The sequence below is a fragment of the Spea bombifrons genome, chromosome 3 (genome assembly GCF_027358695.1).
Source record: "Spea bombifrons isolate aSpeBom1 chromosome 3, aSpeBom1.2.pri, whole genome shotgun sequence".
Classification (NCBI taxonomy): domain Eukaryota; kingdom Metazoa; phylum Chordata; class Amphibia; order Anura; family Pelobatidae; genus Spea; species Spea bombifrons.
The window spans coordinates 98,451,576-98,473,014 of NC_071089.1; the positions used below are offsets into that span (position 1 = coordinate 98,451,576).

The following is a 21,439-nucleotide window of genomic DNA, read 5'->3' on the forward strand; positions in this document are numbered from 1 at the left end:
GCTGAGGGACGAGGAAAGGATTCTGCAGAACCCCTCATCAGTGTTCCCTCTAAGCTGTGCGCTAATGCGCGCCCACATAGCTTTTAAAGAGAGCACACACGTCCGAAAATTGTGCGCACAACTGTCTTTCGCAAAAATTATTTTTTTTGATCCTTTATGCGGCCCGGAGCCTCCTAAACTTCAATGGTGTTGCTGAAATGCCTCGATAACGAGGCGTTCATCGACACCAAACACTCACCAAAGGATGCGCTGTGACTGCTTCGGAGAGCAGTCACAACCGCCACTGCAAGTTATTTTGCCACTCGCAAGATGGTGGCCGTCCTGTAAAAAAAAATAACAAAGTTGGCTCTAGAGAGCTCTGGCTCCACTTTCAGGTTGAATACAGTACTGCATTCAACCATGCAAGTCAATGGAGTCCAACTTTCTAATCAATATGTCATCAGTAAAATATTTGGCCTGTGTTATCAAATCTAACAGACGAGCAACTGTAGCTCAAATTGCTGAAAAGTTCATGCTGGTTTTGATAGAATGCATCACAGTTTGTTGCATATAGGGCTGCATAGCCGCACATGAGTCAGGGTGCCCATGCTGACCCCTGTCCACTGCCGAAAGCGCCAACAATGGGGACATGAGCATAAGGCTCAGTTATATACATTGAATTTAGCAGATATAGTGGGACAGCAACTTTAAAAATAAATAACACACATAATTTTCTTACTTGAATGATCAACATTATTTTCTTGCATCAAACAACTTATTTGTGAAGTTTCATTATTTCATTTATTCTTTTGATATGTAAGCTCCATAAATCAGTATTATTCGATGATGAATTGTATATAGTACAAGAGATTAATCAAAGTGACACTAGTAGTGAAATTGATACTATTACATGATTTGAAAAGTGGAAAGTAGTACTAGTTTCAAAATAGATTTATTATCATCATCTATTGGCTTAGTGCATAAAAAAATGAGCTTGTAGTGGAGGCAGCAGAAAACTCACACAGGTTGGACAAAATGTTGGGCTCCCATACTTATCACTACTAAAACAAATGCACACTCAATGGAACTTAGTAGAAAATGAATAGAAGGGTCTGAGGGCATAATCATACCTACATAAGGTACATTTCAAACCGATCTGCCATAATATTATTACAGGTGAGGCAAATAACACTGATCTTGTATTATGGCAACAGTCAGCGGGTGGGATATATTAGGCAGCAAGTGTACAATTTGTCCTCAAAGTTGATGTGTTAGAAGCAGGAAAATAGGCAAGTGTAAGGATCTGAGTGACTTTGACAACGGCCAAATTTTGATGGCTAGCCGACTGGGTCAGAGCATCTCCGAAACTGCAGCTCTTGTGGGATGTTCCATGTCTGCAGTGGTCAGTATGTTTCTAAAGTGGTCCAAGGAAGAAAAATCTGTGACCTGATGACAGGGTCATTGGCGACCAAGGCTCATTGATGCACGCGGGGGGGCGATCAAATCTAACAGACGAGCTACTGAAAAAGTTAAAGCTGGTTATGATAGAATGCATCACAGTTTGTTGCATATGGGGCTGCGTTGCCGCACATGAGTCAGGGTGCCCATGCTGACCCCACTGCCGAAAGCGCTAACAATGGGGACATGAGCATAAGAACAAGACCACAGAGCAATGGAAGGAGGAGGCCTGGTCTGATGAATCACGTTTTATTTTACATCATGCAGATGGCTGTGTGTGTGCATCGCTTACCTGGAGAACACATGGCACCATGATGCACTATGGGAAGAAGGCAAACCAGACTCTTTTTTTTTTGTCAGTCTGGCAAAGCTAACATTGCATGTTGAGGTCTGTGTTGCTACATGACACATGACAGGATTGTCTCATATTTACCAAAAAACATCTTGACAACCCCCAAGACCTGTTGTTGCTGTTACATCTAGCATAAAGCTAATACAGCATTCCACAACAAGAACATTGTACCAACAGGCAAACACCATGGTAGTACTGTGATGATCTGGGACTGCTTCGCTGCTCCAGGACCTGGGCTCTCCTGAGTTCTGCTCTCTACCAGAAAATCCCGAAGAAGAATGTTCGGCTATGAGTTATTGACTGAAAGCTTAAGTGCAGATGGGTTATGCAGCAGAAAAATTATCCAAAGCACACAAGCAAGTCCACCTCTGAATGGCTCTAAAGAAACAAAATAAAGGTTTTGAAGTTTCATGGAGTGTCAAACTCATGGCTTCCGATTGAGATGCTGTGGCATGCCTTAATGCTCAAAAACCTTCCAATGTGGCTGAGATGTGAAAGAATTCTGCCAAGATTCCTCCATAGCGATGTGAAAGAATCATTGGCAGGTATCACAAATGTTTGATTGCAGTTGTTGTTGCCAAGGGTGGCACAACCAGTTATTAGCTTTATGGGGTAAATTACTTTTGCACATGAATGATATTGGTTTTGATTAACTCTTTGCCTTCAATAAATGAAATAATCCTTAATAAGATGCATTTTATGTTTACTTGTGTTGTCTTTGCCTTATAATAAAATTAGTTTGATGATCTGAAACATTTAAATGTGACAAATAAGCAAAAACACAAGAAATTGGGAGAAATAAAATTTCCTTCATTTTCTTCTGACCTATATTACAATTGCAAGTAGACCCTTAGCAGTCTCATTTGTTTAATTTTCCTTTTAAGGAGAACATTATGTGTGATTATTTGCTCAATGGGATTTAGAATGTTAGTTTATTGGTTTGGTATACTTCTTGAACCATTTTTTTCTGTAATAGCCTCAGATATGTACTTATATGGTTTCATCGGTTAAAAAGAATATGTGGTTTTAATACAATAAAAAAAATATAATGTTTAGTTTGCTGTACAGCCATTTACACAGCAACAAGGTAAAAAGAATTACCTGTATGAAATAAAACAAATACTCCCCTAATACTACTTTTCGGTGCCTGTTTCCATATCAAAAATGGAAAGGTCACAGATTCTTCTTTTTTTAATCATCATCAAGGTAACAGGGTCATCGCTTGTGCTTCTTTTTGGGAGTCAATCTCCTCTGCCCTGTTTCTTATCCCATGATTTATTCAAATATGCTCATAATCACTGTTTATTATGATGTACTACCATTATCATATTTTATTTATAAAGCTCCGGCAGGTTTCACATAGCCTCACAATAAAGTTATCCATAAAAAATGTCTCAAATGGTGTTTCAGACAGTACTCGCTAGAGAGTATAATCGATCTCTTAAAACCTCTATATTGGAACCCATAGTCCTGCTTCTGCCCTTCATACTAGAAGCTCATTTTTTATTTCTTTGGAATTAGAATCTACTGCTTTTCTATCACTCTTACACGCCATTTCATTTACTGTGCTCAGCTCTCCATTATGCTGGCTCCTTTGCTCCCATGCGCAACATTTAATAAATGTTATTAGGAATTCACAATGTTTCTTTCAGTTTGGTGTTGTAGGCGATAACGTGGTTTTGATTTTTCACCGGTCTCTCTGTTCCACCAAATGCCAAAGATTTTCTGATATTATGTATGTGACTCAAGGATAAATGAGCCAAGGCTAGTGGCCCTGTCCAGGCCAGATTTGCATAGCTAATATAGAGATGATTTTCTTTTCCCACATGCCTGGACGAGCAAAAACACTTAAAAAAAAATACACTGAAATGAGATCCGCTCCCTACTGGAGCAAAATGTATTACTGGAATCATTCATTGCAGGTTTCAGCAGTGGGACGCTGAGCTTGGATACGCCAACTTAATTCTAATCATGTCACTCAGCAGGTTTCATGTTTCCAAATCAAAATATTTGAAACACAGCAGTCGCCATATTGCGCAATCGTCAAACACAGAGCAAACTAGTTTTTTTCTTTTTACTTCAAATCTATATCTATAATAAACTCAAATATAGTCATCTGGTTTCTCTACAGAATTTATTTACTATGACTTGAATGTATTATACTTCCAATTTGAGCAGTCAGTGTCATGGTCCAAAGGCTAACATTGCATGTTATCAATAACTGACATGTTCTCCTTCAGATGGTCAAGAGAAGTAGTACCTATATAACAACCTTTGTAATAATCAATGTGTAATATATAGGCTTTATTTACATCCTGCATTGGAATGTAACCTCATAATTTGTTGTTTTGTACTTTTTTTTTTAAAGAATCCTTTTCAACTCAATTTGGCATTAAAGCATCTCCCGTCGGTGTGCCTTCTGTCACATAGCATTAGTGGGCTTTAAGCATTCAAAATATTAGGAATTAGGAACTGTGTATATATAATAGTATATTATACTAAATGACTGTCATCCTCAAGTGTATGGCTTTCCATTTCAAGTAGATCTACCATTAGCCACCAGCTTTTATTGTTTTTCCACAAATATTGTTTTTGACTTCTCTACTCTTGTATTTTAAAACTATTTTGTAATGTAGGGCAATTCAAAACTTTGGTCCCGTTTGGATTATGGTGTCATGTTATCCGCTTGGTAGCACAGCTACTGTATCTGTATAGGCAGCCTTCCAGTGAGGAGAAAGTTGAAATTGTACCAATGAAAACATTATGTCTGCTGGTTCCACTTGTATCTGCTTGTAATGTTGCTCATGCAACACCTCAAACATTTATATATTTTAATTCATTTAAATATTTGCTTTGGTTCAATTGGTTTTCTGAAAATGTGGCTTATGTGTGATTTTTACATGAAAAATCGGATTTCTTCTTGACCATGTCCTCTAACTTTATAACAAAGTAAGAAACCCCAAGAAAAAAAAAACCATTTAGTACCGGGAACATTTTGATTCTTTTTTTTGTTAAGATGATGCATAATGAGAGACAGAATGTTCTTAGCCCTTATTTTTTTCCCATTTGACTTTAATTGAAATCCTTTCAACAACAAAATATGTATAAAAGAGACTTAGTTGCTAGGAACATGATGAATAGAATTGTAGATCAACATTTATGGATGTAAAAAAAAAAACTTTTCATCAACCTCTTTCGTAAAATCGCATTAACTTTGACAACAATGTGGGCAGCAAATCACATTGAGAGCAAAATGTGGTTGTATTGAGATTCCAGTCTTTTTTAAAATCATGTATATGTACAATCCCACTGCAGAATTTGCATGACTACCAAGGTCATCACTAAATAAATACAAATGACTCTACAAATCTCAGCATAACAGTAAAGGGCTAAATAAGTGGTATATACCAATGAGCAAAGTGGGAAAATAGAAATCCTATTGAACCCCATTAAAATAAAAATCTGTAAAAAAAAAAGGCAGTGTCTACTCTTCCACATATTCTTGTTTGGTCAATAATTATTCTGTAGAAATTGTCCACTTTATCTCGTTACCACTATCCTCACTACTTCATTTAACTTTGTACTGTCAACAATGACGTAAAACTTAGCCATCTTTAATAAAAAACAAAATGGATATAGCCATATTACCCCAAGAGAAAATGGATCCTTTATTGGGCTAGAATAGAAAAAAAAAACATGTGATTACTTGAATTTCCGGCCCTTATGGGTCTCTTCTTCAGTTGGAAATAGTTACTTAGGGAGTCAACAGCACTATGCTCTAACTAACTAGGTATGTGTTTTTAGTTCTGATTACAGATCGTTTTCTTCTAAGTGGGTTTGTCCTTTTTCTAGAACTTGCAGTCTCGTAAACATGAAACAAAGCAGCAGGGTTTCCTTCCAAACTCATTATGTATTGGCTATCTCCATTCCAGCTTGGGTGGACCTTCACCACAGCAGAAACTCACAGGAAACCCTTCAAAAGACTGGGAACGTTTCTGAGTCACTTTTATATTTAATACATATTTTTTAGAAGAGTTTGAGGAGTACCACCAAATGATCTTTTTAGAATTAGCAGTGCATTGTGTTGCAATGATACACTGTCTGGTTTTGCAGTGGGCTAGAATAGTCCTTCCGACTAGCAATGCCTTCATTCGGCCCTCCAAAAACCATAGGGTTCTTCATAAGTTATTTCAAAGCTATGGAGGTATAAGTCTGTATAAGTACATATTGTGTTGCTGATTATTATATCTGGGTGAGAGTTATACAAATCGTAATAAGAACAAATATTGCAGTGTAACGTTCACTAGATAGTTTTGTCTAAAATACAATATTGGCTAACTGTGGTAATAATACTGCACTTTTTTAAGGAACTATTTCATCACCTAAATTACAAAGTTGCTTGGCTTCCTTACGCTAAATACATCTATTGGCATCTACATATAAGTATAAATGACTTTCCCAAGGAACTTTTATGACATTGTCACAGGTGAAGGAGGAATAATGGTAAATCTCTATCTATAGGGAAATGCATTTGATTGATTTTTGTTTGGGTACAGCATTGCCTAAGGGTATTGTATTAAATGAAAATCCTTTTGTAAGGGATAATGCAATCTAAAATGCTTATCTTCTCCTAAGCCAAGAATACACCTAGAAATCCCAGGGGTCTTCACCACAGCACGTATTACAGTTGGGAGATTATTATATTATGTGACGCGTCTTCTATCTATAATTACATTAATTCCTTCATAGCAAAGAATTACAGAAGCACACATGCAAAACATTAGATTACCAGCTATATGGGATTCAGACTATGAAAGAACAGGGAGCGGAGAACCTCACCAGACACAGAAGGCAATATTTAACCATTAAATATACATTTTGTATACTGTAGCATAGCAACATTATAGCACTGACTAGGCTTCTCTGGGACTGCCATGGAACTGTATTGCTGGAATAGATGAAGAATTTGGAAAAGATAAAAAAGTCTGAGATTTATTGGTGCGAACGATAGCTAATATTATTATTATTATTATTATTATTATTATTATCAAGGTGTGACCTGTGGAACACTGTCATCTTGTTGTAAAGTAGCAGACATATTTGTAGCATTATATGAACAAAAGAAAAATCAATCACAGTAGATTAATGTATTTTGTTGTCTTAAATGGGAACTAGTACATATATATATATATATATATATATATATATATACACACACACACAGTATAGTATCATTAAAATATCATGCACAATAACAACACAAAGGTAATTATTGACCTTTCTCCCCCATGTACTCAGTTATACAATCCATCATTTTTGCCATATTAGTGAATATCATTGGAAATCTTTAAAAAGGAGGGATCCTCTTCAACGTTAGACCCACAAAGAAAAGGGGAGCAGAACAATTAAATTCAATACAAGTCAAACAATGATTGGTGAAAGGCCGTATTTTTGGACAGTCACTAAATCATCATCCATTACTAGTTTGAGGTGAATGACAAGTAAAAGTATTTTTGTGGACAGGGAGTCAATAGTACAATAGAAATACAAGGCCCAAAAATACCCTTGTGATTTTTGAAAAAATTAGATGTGTGCAACAAAGTTAATTGAGACAAGTGAAATAGCATCCCCTGTGCCCCCACCTAACTAAAAATAAACAGCCAGATTTATTATATTGGATTCTTTATTTTCATTGGTAATAATGCCTGCTTTTTTGTTTGTTTTTAATTACATATTTGATGTTTTTTTAATTTATTAGGAATATAAGAAACATGCAGTTTGACAATTTCACCATTTTACTGTCTTTTATTTTATAATACAAAATAGCAAATACCTATGCTCGCATATGAGTATATCTTACCTTTTTTATTTTTTATATTGTATATATTTTGTAACTATATATGTGTATGCTCAAAGGTTGTACAATCATATTTAGATCAGTTTAGAAACAGTTTACAGAAAATATTTCTATTATTTTCTGTAAAGATTGTGTTGAGAGTTTTCATTTGTCTTTGTGGTAAGGAGACTTATTTTGAGTGTCAGTTTTCTTGTTTGCAAACTGCGTTGTGGGGACTTTATTTCTTTTGTATCTGAATAACTGTTTGGAACATTGTTCATGTGTGAAATTGTCACTCATACGCACAAGTAAACAGAATGTACAAAACATATTATTATTAAAATGATTGCTTGGCAATTAATTTGCAGGACTCATTTTCAGCAGATCATTAAAGCCCGCTTCAAAGACCACTACTTAAGTCATGAGGTTCACCTCCACCACAGATGATGCAGGGGTTATATTGTCTCTGAAACACGTGGATAGTGGTGGCAAAAAATAATTTGCCTTTCTAGTTTCCCCCTCAAAATACATATTAATTCTTTAGGAAAGCTTTGTGTACATCTCAAGCGTTCTTAAATTCATTTTACTGTTTGCTTATACTAATTCCACTAGTATTTTTTTTTAGAAAGTTGTATTTTCTCACATTACCCCTTAAAATCATGGATTTTACCTCTCATACTCCTGTGTACAGATTATGGTTTCTAAAATAAAAGAATAATATAGACCAATCTAAATGAACTCGTAAAACTTGTTGATACTTTGCAAGCATACCCTTCCTGTCTTGTATTTGGACTATATCCTATATATAATCCCTGGAAAAGTACACACAGAGCTTATCTGCTTTAACCTTCAAATCTCCTTCATCCAGGAGCCATCAATCTCACATGAAAAATATTATTTCACACAAAGAACAACTTCCATTCTTTATTCTTCTGAAATGTGAAGGAAAATATATCTGAGTGGAAAATTCGATTTCAATCCGCAATGCAAAGAAATTATTAAGTGAGTCCTTAAGCTGGTCTTGGTATTTTATTTTATTATGATTTTTTTTGCTAGCTTACTAGCTTAAGATATATATATATATATATATATATATATATATATATATATATATATATATATATGTATATATAGTCCCGTGAGCTCATATGGATACTCCGAAGCACAGATTTTTTTTAGATGGTATTTACTGACTCCATTATCTTTGGGCCACAGTCTCTTTATACTGTATATTTCATTTCTTGTACCCTTTATATATATTATGATATATATATATATATAAGTGTGTTATCTATCAGGGGCTTCCTTACTGTAAAGTAATATTGAAATAGTAAATAACATAATCAGTACTTTTGGGGTGGTTCTTGAAGGTATACAATGTTTTTTTAACAATACATAAACCAATGAAGCGTTTTGATTATGATTATTTTGCCATTTTCTGTTTGATCCATACAGTGAACACTGTAGGTAATCTCTATTGTTAAAGTCAACTCTGCTCAGTTGGGTTTTTGTGGGTTGTGTGGCTTCATTCTGAGGTTTGTATGTTTTTGCCTGCAAGCAGCTTCTGTTACCCAAGAAAATCATGGGAGTCCAACCCTGTAAACATACTTAGGAGACGGTCAGACAGCACCTTAATTGCTTGAGCAGGGTCCCAACACCCTCAAATGTAGTAAGCCATGGCTTGAGAAAAAACCCTATTGGGTTGAAACGTCGCCACTCGTGTGGAAATAAAACTGCACTGATTTACTCACATTGCTGAGCACCTCGTGACTCTTTACTACAAACCTGTAAACAGAGATTATTTAGAAAGGAAAGGTATGAATGTCTACATAGTTTAAGTGACTACCAAAAAGGCCACAAAAGCACTGGAAATATGTCTGATCTTTTTTACTGCCACAAATTTAAAGTGAAGGCTTGAGATATACTAGTTAATGATATAACTCCATTGCAGAAAATCATTTGCTCAGCCAACGGACAGAAACCTCTATTAACCTGTATGATTGTTTTTCAGTCTAAAAAACCTCCAAGGAAAAACAAAGTTTTAAAACCCTAAATGGTAAACAACGGATGTGTAAGCCCTGTGCTCTTTCATCTTCATCACAAGATCGCTGACATATTCCCCAGCTGCAGGACTCATGAAAAAGCAGAGTGCTCCAAGTTCATTTGATAATCAAGGGGTTTTTGATGTTCACCATTACCGTTGTTACAAGCTATAGTTACCCTTATAACAAGCACATAACAGACATATCTATGATATGGAATGTACTGCTTGTATCAGCATGGGAATATATGCTTTTCAACTATATACATAAACAAGAACAAAATAAGCTTAAAGTGGGAATAGTCATCAGGATTTTATAATTTTAACTAGATAGTAGCGTGGAAAAGAGGATCATTCGTGGACTTCACTAAATGGTGCTCATTATTGTGTTATTACAGATGAATATGTAGTGTGGTAGACTTTATCTGAGTCCTAATAAAAGTGTTAGCATTATTTAGTTATTTTATATGTATTGTGCAGTGTTCTTCCTTTTCAGTTTAGGGATTGTCTTGATTGGCATATCCACCTTACTACCAATTTCTTATTGAGTCAAAGCCAGAGATTATCTGTTTTCATAAAGCGCCTCCCATAGAGGAGATAATGTTTGTATGTTGCAAGAGTGACATTTCGGTTTAACCAACCACAGCTGATGCCCCCCCCCCCCTTAACCACTAAAGGAACAATATTGGGTATTATGATGCTCCTTAAAAGGGGAACTACCATTTTTTGTTATTACTACGGTCATTAAAAAGATATTTTTTAAACAGTTCTTGTTGTTTCATATGGGGTATCTTCTCTGGCTTATTTATTTTTGCCCAATCTACTGGACAAGCACCATGACTTCTTATTTTACTGTTGTTAAACAATGGAGTGGCCCAATCTTAATTACCTTGCCGGACACACTGACTAATGAATGTCTATGGCGGAAAGGACTTCCTTAGCATTACCACAAAGAATCAACTCAGTGTGGTGTTTAAATAAGGGAAAGATACCCAAAGTATCACACGACTGATGATTAATTAACTGTATACACCACAGTATTTTAAGCTTAAGGAATAAAGTGTTTTTTTTCTTTTCATTTGATTTTCCTTTAAATAAAATTCTGACTCCGGAGCTAAATCAGGTGTTTGATCTGAAAGTGGAACTTGGGTGGAAAATGCTCACACCTGCGAGCAAGGGATCAAAGTGAAACCGCTCTGCTTTCACTTATCATGCTTTTGTAATGTGGTTAAACCCCAGTATCGCTCTGCAGCATTCTGTGTATCAAAGTAAATATGTCAGCGAACATGCAGTGACATTTATTTTTTGACAGTGCTACATAGCTATACATCAATCTTTCACATAGTAAATAGCATAATCATCTTATAAAACAATGATATGAACCCAGTTTCAAAATACAATACTGTATGCAGAAGGTTTTCAATCCACTTCTAAAAGTGCTGATTCTACACCTTGTAAAATATATTTTTCATATGTTATACCGTATCACATAGTTGTAGGAAACCCCTTTCCTAATGCTGAATGTTGTGAATCTTGGGTTCTAGTAGGGTTATAAATACACATTAGGACAGCAAGCTGTTTGGTCTACCAAATTACCTCTGTTTTCTTGGGAGTTTTCCTTTGTTGGTATTGCTTGGTATCTATTTTGTCTACTGCAAATGAATACTCTTTCACTAATGTTTTTACCAAAAAGGCTTAAGTATTCATGATCTCCTCAAGAATGGGGAACTTGGGTTAAACCTTTTTTGACCTTGAGTGACATAGCCTTTGTTCCCTACCATGGGAATATTTATGGGCATTCTTCTTTGGCTGCCTGGTCTTCCAGAGTCCAGATATGTTACCAATCTATCTAAATCCTAACTCCATGAGTTTGGCTTTTCTCTTGATTGATTTTATACCTTCTTCATGGAATTCTGGTGTGAACCAAGATAAGTGTACCATTGTCCCTTCCTCAAGGTAATTTGGATTTTTTTTTAATTGCACATGTATATGTCCACTTCTACTTCCCCATTCATTCTTGTTCCTCTATAACATGTTTCTTTATCCAGCTATGGATAAACCCTTCATAAAGATAACTCTGTTTAGTTATTACTATAGCAATTGCAAACTATATTAAATGAAAGTCATCCAGTAAGCCTCAGCTTATATTTCGACCTTGGTTTAAGCTGTGCTATCAACTCTATGCAGGAACTAAATTGATTTCTTATACATGTTTACACAGGGTAAGCTGAGCCACAATCACAATTCCAAATGGAGCCTATCTTAGCCAGACAGAAATACTTTCCTTGTATGTATGTATGTATGTATGTATATATATATATATATATATATATATATATATATATATATATATATATATATATATATTACAATTAATTTTTATACACCATTACATTTCTAGTATGCACATATGTATGTCTATGTAAATGCTGAATCTTACTGGGGTGTCTTGTGCATCTCTGGGGCACAAGGTGCATACAGACAGACCGATATGATCCTCCTCTTCAAATACCCAAACAATAGCAATCTTATCCAAGGCTAACTAAATCATAAATAATAATTATACTATGTTTGGCCCCATACTTCAAAAGTGTACAAGTGCAAATTATTTGGAGCTTTAAAACGTATTTGGTGTTGTTACTTTAAATAGAAAAAAATGAACATTTTGCTTTGAACAAGTTTAAATAATAAAATTAAAGCTCGATGTTACAGTTCATTTCCCTTGTGATATCACTGGGGAGACTTTAAACTGCCAAGAGCCGATTGGGAATTTATTGCTACTTGAAACTTCACAGGCAAGTCATTGAAAGTTCTACTGGGAAGTCATTTGACACTTTAGAAGAAAGGTTAACTTGACATTGTAAAGAACATTTCAGTTGACCACAGCTTTATATGGATTTCACCAACAGGCAGCTGTGTTTTCATTGTGTTAATTTTAAAGAATTATTTAACCCCTTAAGGACAATGGGCAGTTTCAAAACCCATTGAAAACAATGCATTTTGAGCCCGTACATGTACAGGCTTTGTCATTAAGGGGTTAAAAAAAAAACGTAAAGATATATATTGGTCCCATCTTTCAGCAATAGGGTTGTTGTGAGCAAAATCATTGTGTTTTTTGCAGGAAATGTAAGTGACTGTAGTAAACTCTATCTCAGAATATTATCATCCAAAATATTGTCCTCTGCCCCTTGCTCGCAAAATTTGCAGGTTGATTGTTTTATGTCTAAGTTGTTGTATCAATAACCAGCGAGGGTTATGAGGGACACAGAGGTTCTATAGAGGCAGATAAGTATATGTTAGCTTGATCAGGTTGACAAAAGATCATAGCCGATACACAAACATTTGTATTTTTAAAATTGCCAAAATGTTTTAAATATGGAAAATTAGATGATACAAGCACTTTATAGTGTGTCAAGAATTAAACAGTTGAATGTCCACTTTCACACTTTCAATATATGTCTTTGTTCAAGCAAACCAGATCTGTCTTAGGGTTTAAAGTTTTAAGCCTTGTCAATAAGCGATATAAAACGTGATGAAGACTTTACACTTTATTGTACTGAACAAATTATATTTGAACAGCACAGCTTCAAGCGATCTTATAATGACAGAGCCTTTGGCTATGGGACATGTTTGCACTCCATAAATAAACTGTAATATTATCCAATAACTATAAATATGCCCATATATCAAACCGTTCAAGACACAAAAGGTACTTTCTTGATAAATAGGGTGTTATTGGTTAATTGTGTTTTAAATTAGGTTGTGGAATTTCAACTGAAGATGGTAATATGATCAAAATGGTTCTAGTCCTGATCCAGCAGTTTTTTACAGATCTGATTACAAGCAATTTGCATATATGTTGTCAGTGTAATTAACAATAGCGACATTAAATAACTCATCTGTATTAATAAGAAAAATCCTTGTGAGATTTGTAATTTCATAACCGTAAAACAAGGTTATTGCTTCTTACACACCTCTAACATCAAACCGATCACATTTTGTTGTAGGGGAAGGAAACAATATATTTCTATTGTAATCCTTCAGATTTTATTTTCCTGTAACATTGTTTTTTCTTTTGACACCAAGACAATTTACAAACAGTAAAAGTGTTTAACACGGTTGTTTTCTACCATGATTTTGTTTGAAACTCTTACACTATACGACCAAAGGTTTGTGGACACCTCTCCTAATTACCGAGTTTAGGTGTTTCAGCCACATCCATTGCTAACAGGTGTTTAAAATCAAGCACACAGGCGACCATCTCTATAGACAAACATTGGCAGAAGAATGGGTCGCATCAAAGAACTCTGTGACTTTAAATTAACCCTGCGCTTGTGATTTGGACTTTATGGGACAGTATTGGACTTCTTCAGCGGGAAATCAATTGGCAGAACAATGACATTTGTTAACCTGGCTATTTGTAGATATCTAACAATCCTTCCAGCCACCCACTTCACATATCTACATATACAGATTTCATATGGGGCTGAATCCACAGAAAGAAATCAGTGAGTTATAAATGAGACATGAATCAGGCAGGGTAGCACTTGTGCTGGTCAGCGATGGTTAAAATCCTGGAACAATGTGGAGCGCTTGCACACTAGAATTGGTACTACTGTCTATTATATAGAAAAATACATTTTTATTTCACCTCCTATTGTTTTTCTTATTTCTGTTTTCACTTTCATTCAAGATTCAGCAATTGCTGAAAAAAATGATTTGTCCCATCTCAATACACTTTATACAGACGAGTTACCCATAAATAAATATTACAAACCATGTAAACAAAAAATGCAATTGCTACCACAACATGTATACTATTACCCTCTCTTTTAAAGAAAAAAGAGCATCAAGAATAATCAAGGTCTTAATTATGTTTTTCTGTACTATGTGTATACTAATGGAGACTCAATCTTCTTCACAGTCAGAACATAGAACAATGGACAGGCCATTGCCAATACCGATGGAATACAATGGGGTTCATCAAGCTTAACACAATATGTTAAACCCTCTTCATTTCATTCATTTAATCCATCAAACCGTGTAAGATCAGTGCTATCGTGCGCCATTTGATAGCAAATCAGTTAACACATCCTACAGACAGACCAGTTGCTATTCTTCCCAAAAGGCACTCATTTAATTTTCTGTGTTTTACACAGTTACAAATATATGCTATTGTTACAGCCAATGTAACAAAGCCCTAGCACATATAAACACGGCATCTTGTCTGTTTATGAAAAAGTCTGAGATCCCCAATGAGAAATGACAGTTGTTAAGATGATGTAGCTGGTTTGTGAATAGAAATCATTTCTAATGTTTACCCTGCAGTGGAGCTATTGAGAATTATCTAATTATTCTTCAATTTGGTTTCTGATTGTACTTTAGTGAAGAAGAAAAAAAATCCCCTGATACTTTCATTATCCAAGTGGTGTATCCTAATCCCCCGTATTTCCATAATGTAAGAAGCAGTGGGAAATATATTAGCGAGTTAAGTGTATTCAGCAAAATGACTATACTAAATTTTAGGTTACCGAAATAACAAATCTTTCCCGAATCTCAAAAACACCGCTGTTTTTATGTTACATTTTAATTAATGTTTAATTCACTCTGATACCTATATTTATATATTTTTCCTAATGTTTAGTTCAGTTGCACCTTAGTTGCCAAGTATAAGAGCTGATTGGGAAAGACATCCTTATTCTAGTTTTGGAAGTTTTAATATCTTTTTTTTTTTCTTCTTTTAGAAACAAAATTTCTAATCTGTGTCATGCAGAAGGAAGCAAATTAAAATATTTTTGCTGCTAGTAATTGAATGCCAAAAATAATTTATTTTGATTTGAGTTGAATAACTGCTGCTCATTTGGACACAGCAAAGGGATCTATATTATTTTCAGCAGATCAAATGCCCCATAGATTATATTTTATGCTTACACAGTGACAGGTGATGAATTATCTCACTCCATGTTCAGAATAAAAGTGATATGATCCAATTCCAAGCAAAAACACATCTTAGAAACCTCAGCCTTGATAAACATTATTTAGTATTTCAACAAAGTTTTCAATTTTGTCAATGTATTTACTTTCAATTTCCACCAAAACAACTTTCCTTCTTTTTCTAGGTATAGATTAAAGGGCAAGCCTTATTGCTGCGTTTATCTCTCGCTCCCATTTGGCCATGATGCTTTTGATAATAGATATATCTATTTGAAATGGAAAACGATTACGTCCATTTGATGGGGTGTCTGGAACAAAACATTAAGAGTGGGAAAAAAAATAGCTTGCCCAAGGACGAAATGTCACATTTACTATATTGTTCAAAAGCTCTGGTCCAGGGAGATAATCAGGGCTAAGAGTACAAAGACACTGTGCCAGGGTAATTGAGTTTTATGAAATTTTGGAAGGTACAATTAACTGAGCAAAATGTCATCTACAGAGGTGATGACCTTATATGTGAATTTGATTGCTGAGATCATTTGCTTTTGAATGAATTATTGTGAAATCAGATGAACATCTTGACAAGGGCATAGGAAATTATACTAAACTATACATTTTACAGAAGTGTATGATCACAGAAAATGTATTTTAGTGATTGTTCAGAAGTAGATTGATTATTGAACTGTTAAACTTGTTTGAGTAGACTGACAGAATTGTGTTTTTTGCGTCTATTTAAATCATGTAAAAATGCCTTTTTTGGGTGTTGATGATGATAATGACGATGATCTGGTTTATCTCCTGCTATGGAACCACAATGGATGGTACTTTATGTAGCTCATGCACAGGGTCAATAGTAATGACCTTATGTAGATTATTGCTGAATGAAGGTATGGTAGGAAACACTCCCATAAAACCCTATTATATTATTCAAAGAACCAAGGGAGTGAAACCTATAATGCTACAAAAGAAAAATCAAAAGTGCCGGTTTTGCATCGGGCAAAATAGTCACCATTGTCACCAGTTAGGGCCTCTAGGTAAAATATTCACTAGGTATGCATTGGCAAACTAATGCCCACCATGTGCATGCACCGAGCCTGGTGATCAAGCTTTCTACCTGCTCAGTGCCTTAGACAGCGATGTAGGTTGTCGATAATTCCACAGCACTCTCAAAACAAGCAATCCCGAGGTATGTTGATATTAGAAGGATAACTTTTAACACTGTAGGTTTAACGTAATACATGGGATCTTAGACTTTGTTAATAACAGTGATTTACACTAAACTGCCTTTTTCTGCTCTTTGATATTAGCTGACCAAACCAATTTGACCATCTTATTCTTATTAATTGGAGCGGGGCTTTATCCATTTACTGAACATTTATTATTTATGCTCTCAATGGACTTCTGTATTTTATGTTAACTGCCTGTCTCTGAAGTGATAATGCCTAATTGTATTTACATATGTATTATTGCTTTGTTATTTGCTATGCACAGGGCTGGTAGTGCACTATAATGAACCATTATAATAAAGGCTTTGTTTCTTTTTTTATTATTATCGGGTTTTAAATGAGCTTAACACCCTTTTTCTTATAAGCGTTTATGCACAGGTATTTGCACAGCCTTCAGGAATATTTGCGTGTCAAATAATGTTGACATTTTACAGATGTAATACACATTATTGCTCCTGAAGTTGAGAGAAATAGGACATATTATGCTTTCAATGGCATTTTTGTCACTGATTGTTGTAGTATGTGTTTTTTTGTAATTCATTTTTTTTGAATTGTTTATAAATCAACCACTAATTTAACCATTAATTATACTGAGCCAGCTGGCATAGGCGTCCCTTGCACGGCAGACCTCGCCACTGCCAGATTCAAGGAGTGCCGGTTTCAAGGATTCTAAGGAGTGTCCTGCTCTTAGGCCAAAGGCCTGTGCACCATGAATTAACCTCAAGGTTAACCTTTGCTCCATGCCAGCCCAAGAACCAACTGCTACTAGAAAAAAAGGGGTGGAAGAGAGGGAATGATTTCCCAAAATAGCCGGTTTATAATTATGGCTGTAGGTAAGGGTTCACCTCTTATATCCCCACTTTTGTCCCCTCAGGGGTGTCTAAGCCCTCCCCCACCAATCAGCTACCTGGCTCAAGCAACCAGTCATTACCTTAACTGGCAGACTAACTCACAGAAACAAATAGGAAAAAAGGGGGGCTGCCTGCCCTTCCATCAGCCGTGTGCCCCATTAGCTCAATACTTCACCCTTTCTTACAAATATGCGGCTATCTGAAAACAGCATATCATGCAACAACTACAACGGTTCCTCTTTAACGTTCTGTGCTTATTCTTCCCATTATCTCATCTCCCCCCTTATGTTTAATTTTTTTAAATAACTTCCGGATAGGAAATGAATTAGATAATGTTATCATGCCAGATCCTGACACAGGGTTCAACTTACTTGAGGTAAATGTTTAAACTAGCCGACCCTATTACCCACAATTGTATGAAAATTCATGAAAGGTTTGAGTGCCATTGTTATCTTTACTGAATTGTTATATCGCTGGCAAAGATGCTAAGATGTCTCCATTGTGAAGCTATTTAGTGTCTGGTGCCTTCATATAATCAAATGATATGTTTTTATTCCCTGAGAAGAATAATAAAGGTCAATATATTATATTGAGGTTTTTTTGTGCTTTCTCCATTTTAAATGATATTGGTGATTGATATTTTACATATTTTACAAATCTTAAACTCTTAGACTTGAATATTATACCTTTTCAATAAGAAATAAAATAAATAAAACTTTCAATAAATATACCGGTATATATGTACTTGTCTTTACATACCGTACATACGCATAAACAAATTCTGGATCTCTAGTTTTAGTTTTTGTTGACTACTGCAATATCTGCCCATAGTGACAGGTCTGGTTTTTAAACAGAGTAGAATTCATTTGTTAGTTAACCCCTTCAATCCCAGGGGTTTTTGGTACCTCAAAGCCCAGAGCAATTTTGCCATTTTTGGGGTATGTCGGTTTAGCGATGATTCTCTTTTCCTGTGAATAGTGTACCCATGTAAACTATATATTGTTTTTTCAAGGAGAGATAGAGCTTTCGTTTGATACCATAGTTGGATGATTAGCTGGAAATTTAGAATGAGAAATTTAGTAAAAACTAGCGAAGATTAGAAAATTAAACTAATTTTTTTTTACATTTTCCCTCTGAATCCTCACAAAATTAGGTGAAGTGATGGAAAATCCCCTCCAAGTTTATTAATTCAGGTGTCCTGATTTCAGAAATACCTAATTTATATAGATTTTCCAGACTTTCCCAGCACCAGGGAGCGTTCTATTAGGTGTACAATTTTGTATAATTTTTATGCCTATGGCTTAACGGGTTTGGGGGTTGTGAACGGGGGCAGGAGGGTTATACTGGCTAGATGTTATGCTAGGGCAATGGGAAGTAAGGTTTTTTAATAATTTTTTTATTATCTTTTTTTATATATTTTTTTTAATTTTTTATTTTATTTTAATTTTTTTACATTTTTTTTTATTTTTTATATATTATTTTTACACAGTAATGGTTAGAGGTCCTCCTAGGGACCTCCTGAACATGCCAGTGATGTCACAATGACATCACAGCCCACATTATAATTTTTTTTTGTATTATTTATATTAATATTTTAATGATTTTTTTAATATTATTTTTTAAATGACTAACCTTTTTTTTTTTTTTTTTTGCTTTTTCTTACAGGACGGGAGGGGGAGTGAGAGAGATGGTTTCTCACTCCCCTCCCCGCGATCTCCCTGCACCGATCACACTGTGATCTCTATGCAGGTCCTCACAGACCTGCATAAAGATCGCAGCGTCTCTGTGCCTCATCGGAGGGCAGGATATCCCCGCAGGGGATATCCTGTCCTCCGATGACCTTCCGGGGTACGTCAGCAGTGACGTAATCCGGAAGGGAATGCCCGATCGCGCGTTTCAACTGCGCGATCGCGCGATCGGGCACTTTCAACCGTAACAGCTTACCGGCTTTCATGCCGGAAGCTGTTACGGGAGATCGGGCAGCAGAAAGCCGGCAATGCCGGCTTCTGCTGCCAGGGGGGAGTCCAGGCTGTCAAACGACAGCCTGGTCTCCCGTGCAGCGGCAGGGATGTGTCCCTGACGCTGCACGAAAGGCTGGACGTACCGAGACGTCCATAGGGGTTTCTTTGTGGGCGTTTTTTGGACGTCCCGGTACGTCTATAGGGGAACTAAGGGGTTAACTCACTTTATAGATTGTTTAATTACATTGAGATCTATATAGAGCAGTCTATGATTTCAACCAAACCACCATTGATCAAAATCTACTGCTGTTTTGGCCAATTTGTGCTTTTTTAGAGTTATATTTATGTGCATTGGTAGATGTTTTATAATGTTACATAGAAGGCAAAACCATATTAAATGGTATGATATGGAAATAGCATTAAATACAATATGACACCTGTATGAAACATAAGGGTTATGTGTTAAAACTGATTCGAGCACCATGTTTCAAACCTGTTACTGTCACCATTAAGTCTATCACCATCACAACCCCGAAGCAAAATTGTCTCTCCTTGGCCATTTGGACGGTTGGAAAGTATGTCTACTACTGCCTTCTAGCTTTTCCAACCCACTCTCTGATTGTATTTTGATAAAAGGGCATATGTGGCTTTTAATACATTGAGGTTTGTCACACAAGCACAGTTGGCTTATTACGACACAATGATACATTTTGTTTGAGGATATTGCCAAATCTGCAATACTTCAACAGCCAAAGATCTAAAGTCTAGTGCCAAATAGTAGTAGAAAATGATGTTTCATATTTAAATAAGTGTCATACTATGTACTTAATATGAGTTCACTAATGTGCTGTGATATGAGCATTGTAATGCCATATGCCCATCAGGAGGCTCAGGGCAATAGCTTGTTACTATTTCCCTCAATGTGTTTAAGATTTTCTTTAAAGTAAACAGATTTGACACACATACTTGATAATGTTTTCTTTTTTCTTCTAGATTTGTGATAAAGAATGGCACTACTATGTAATCAATATAGACTTCCCATTGGTGACATTATACATGGATGGAGAAACATATGAGCCATACCTGGTGACCAATGACTGGCCCATACACCCTTCGCATATTGCCATGCAGTTGACTGTAGGGGCATGTTGGCAAGGTAATTATCATAATGTTCCATTATATGTTTTTGTAGTGGTCACATAGAGCCAAATATTACACCTACACACTATCTATAAAGAGGTAACAAATGCCCAAGAGCGTAGGACCTCAATTTCTATTGTAGTAGACAAGTGTCTATTATTTAGACAGATGGGAATAAATATGGTTGACTGAGCTATTATGGAACTTTTGTTATCGATACGACAGAGCAGATTCCTGGCATGTATTCATCACTGTGTGTAATCTGTGTGATATAAGTACAATTATGTTTATCCTTTTGTATGACAGCGTGTGTAACATCACCTGGATAGTGTTTCTCCAGATGAACAAAAATGTATGTATGATGGCAACACTTTTTTAGTTGCCATCATACAGAGCTTTAGTATTTTAAAACATCAAACCCTACAGGGTTGCGTGAGCTGAAACATTATCCACATTGTCCATATGTTCTAACGAAACAAAAGAAAGCTGATTTAAAAGTATGCTTTTATGGGTGTGGGGTGGAACCACAGCTATATTTTATTAATCACATTTAATATAACCATCAATTGCATTATTTAATATTTTGTATTCATTTATTTATTTATGAAACACTCATTTAATTCATAGTGCAATTAGCAATGGCATTAATTATGCAAGTTTA

General features: G+C 35.6%; 1 protein-coding gene across 1 annotated transcript in view; it reads left to right on the forward strand.

Annotated features, from left to right (window-relative positions):
* Positions 1-21,439, forward strand: part of CLSTN2 (calsyntenin 2) — a 329,838-nt gene that overhangs the window by 285,272 nt on the left and 23,127 nt on the right. The window contains exon 9 of the mRNA XM_053460671.1: positions 20,632-20,794. Within this exon, the coding sequence (XP_053316646.1) occupies positions 20,632-20,794 (163 nt within the window). The remainder of the gene's footprint in view (positions 1-20,631; positions 20,795-21,439) is intronic.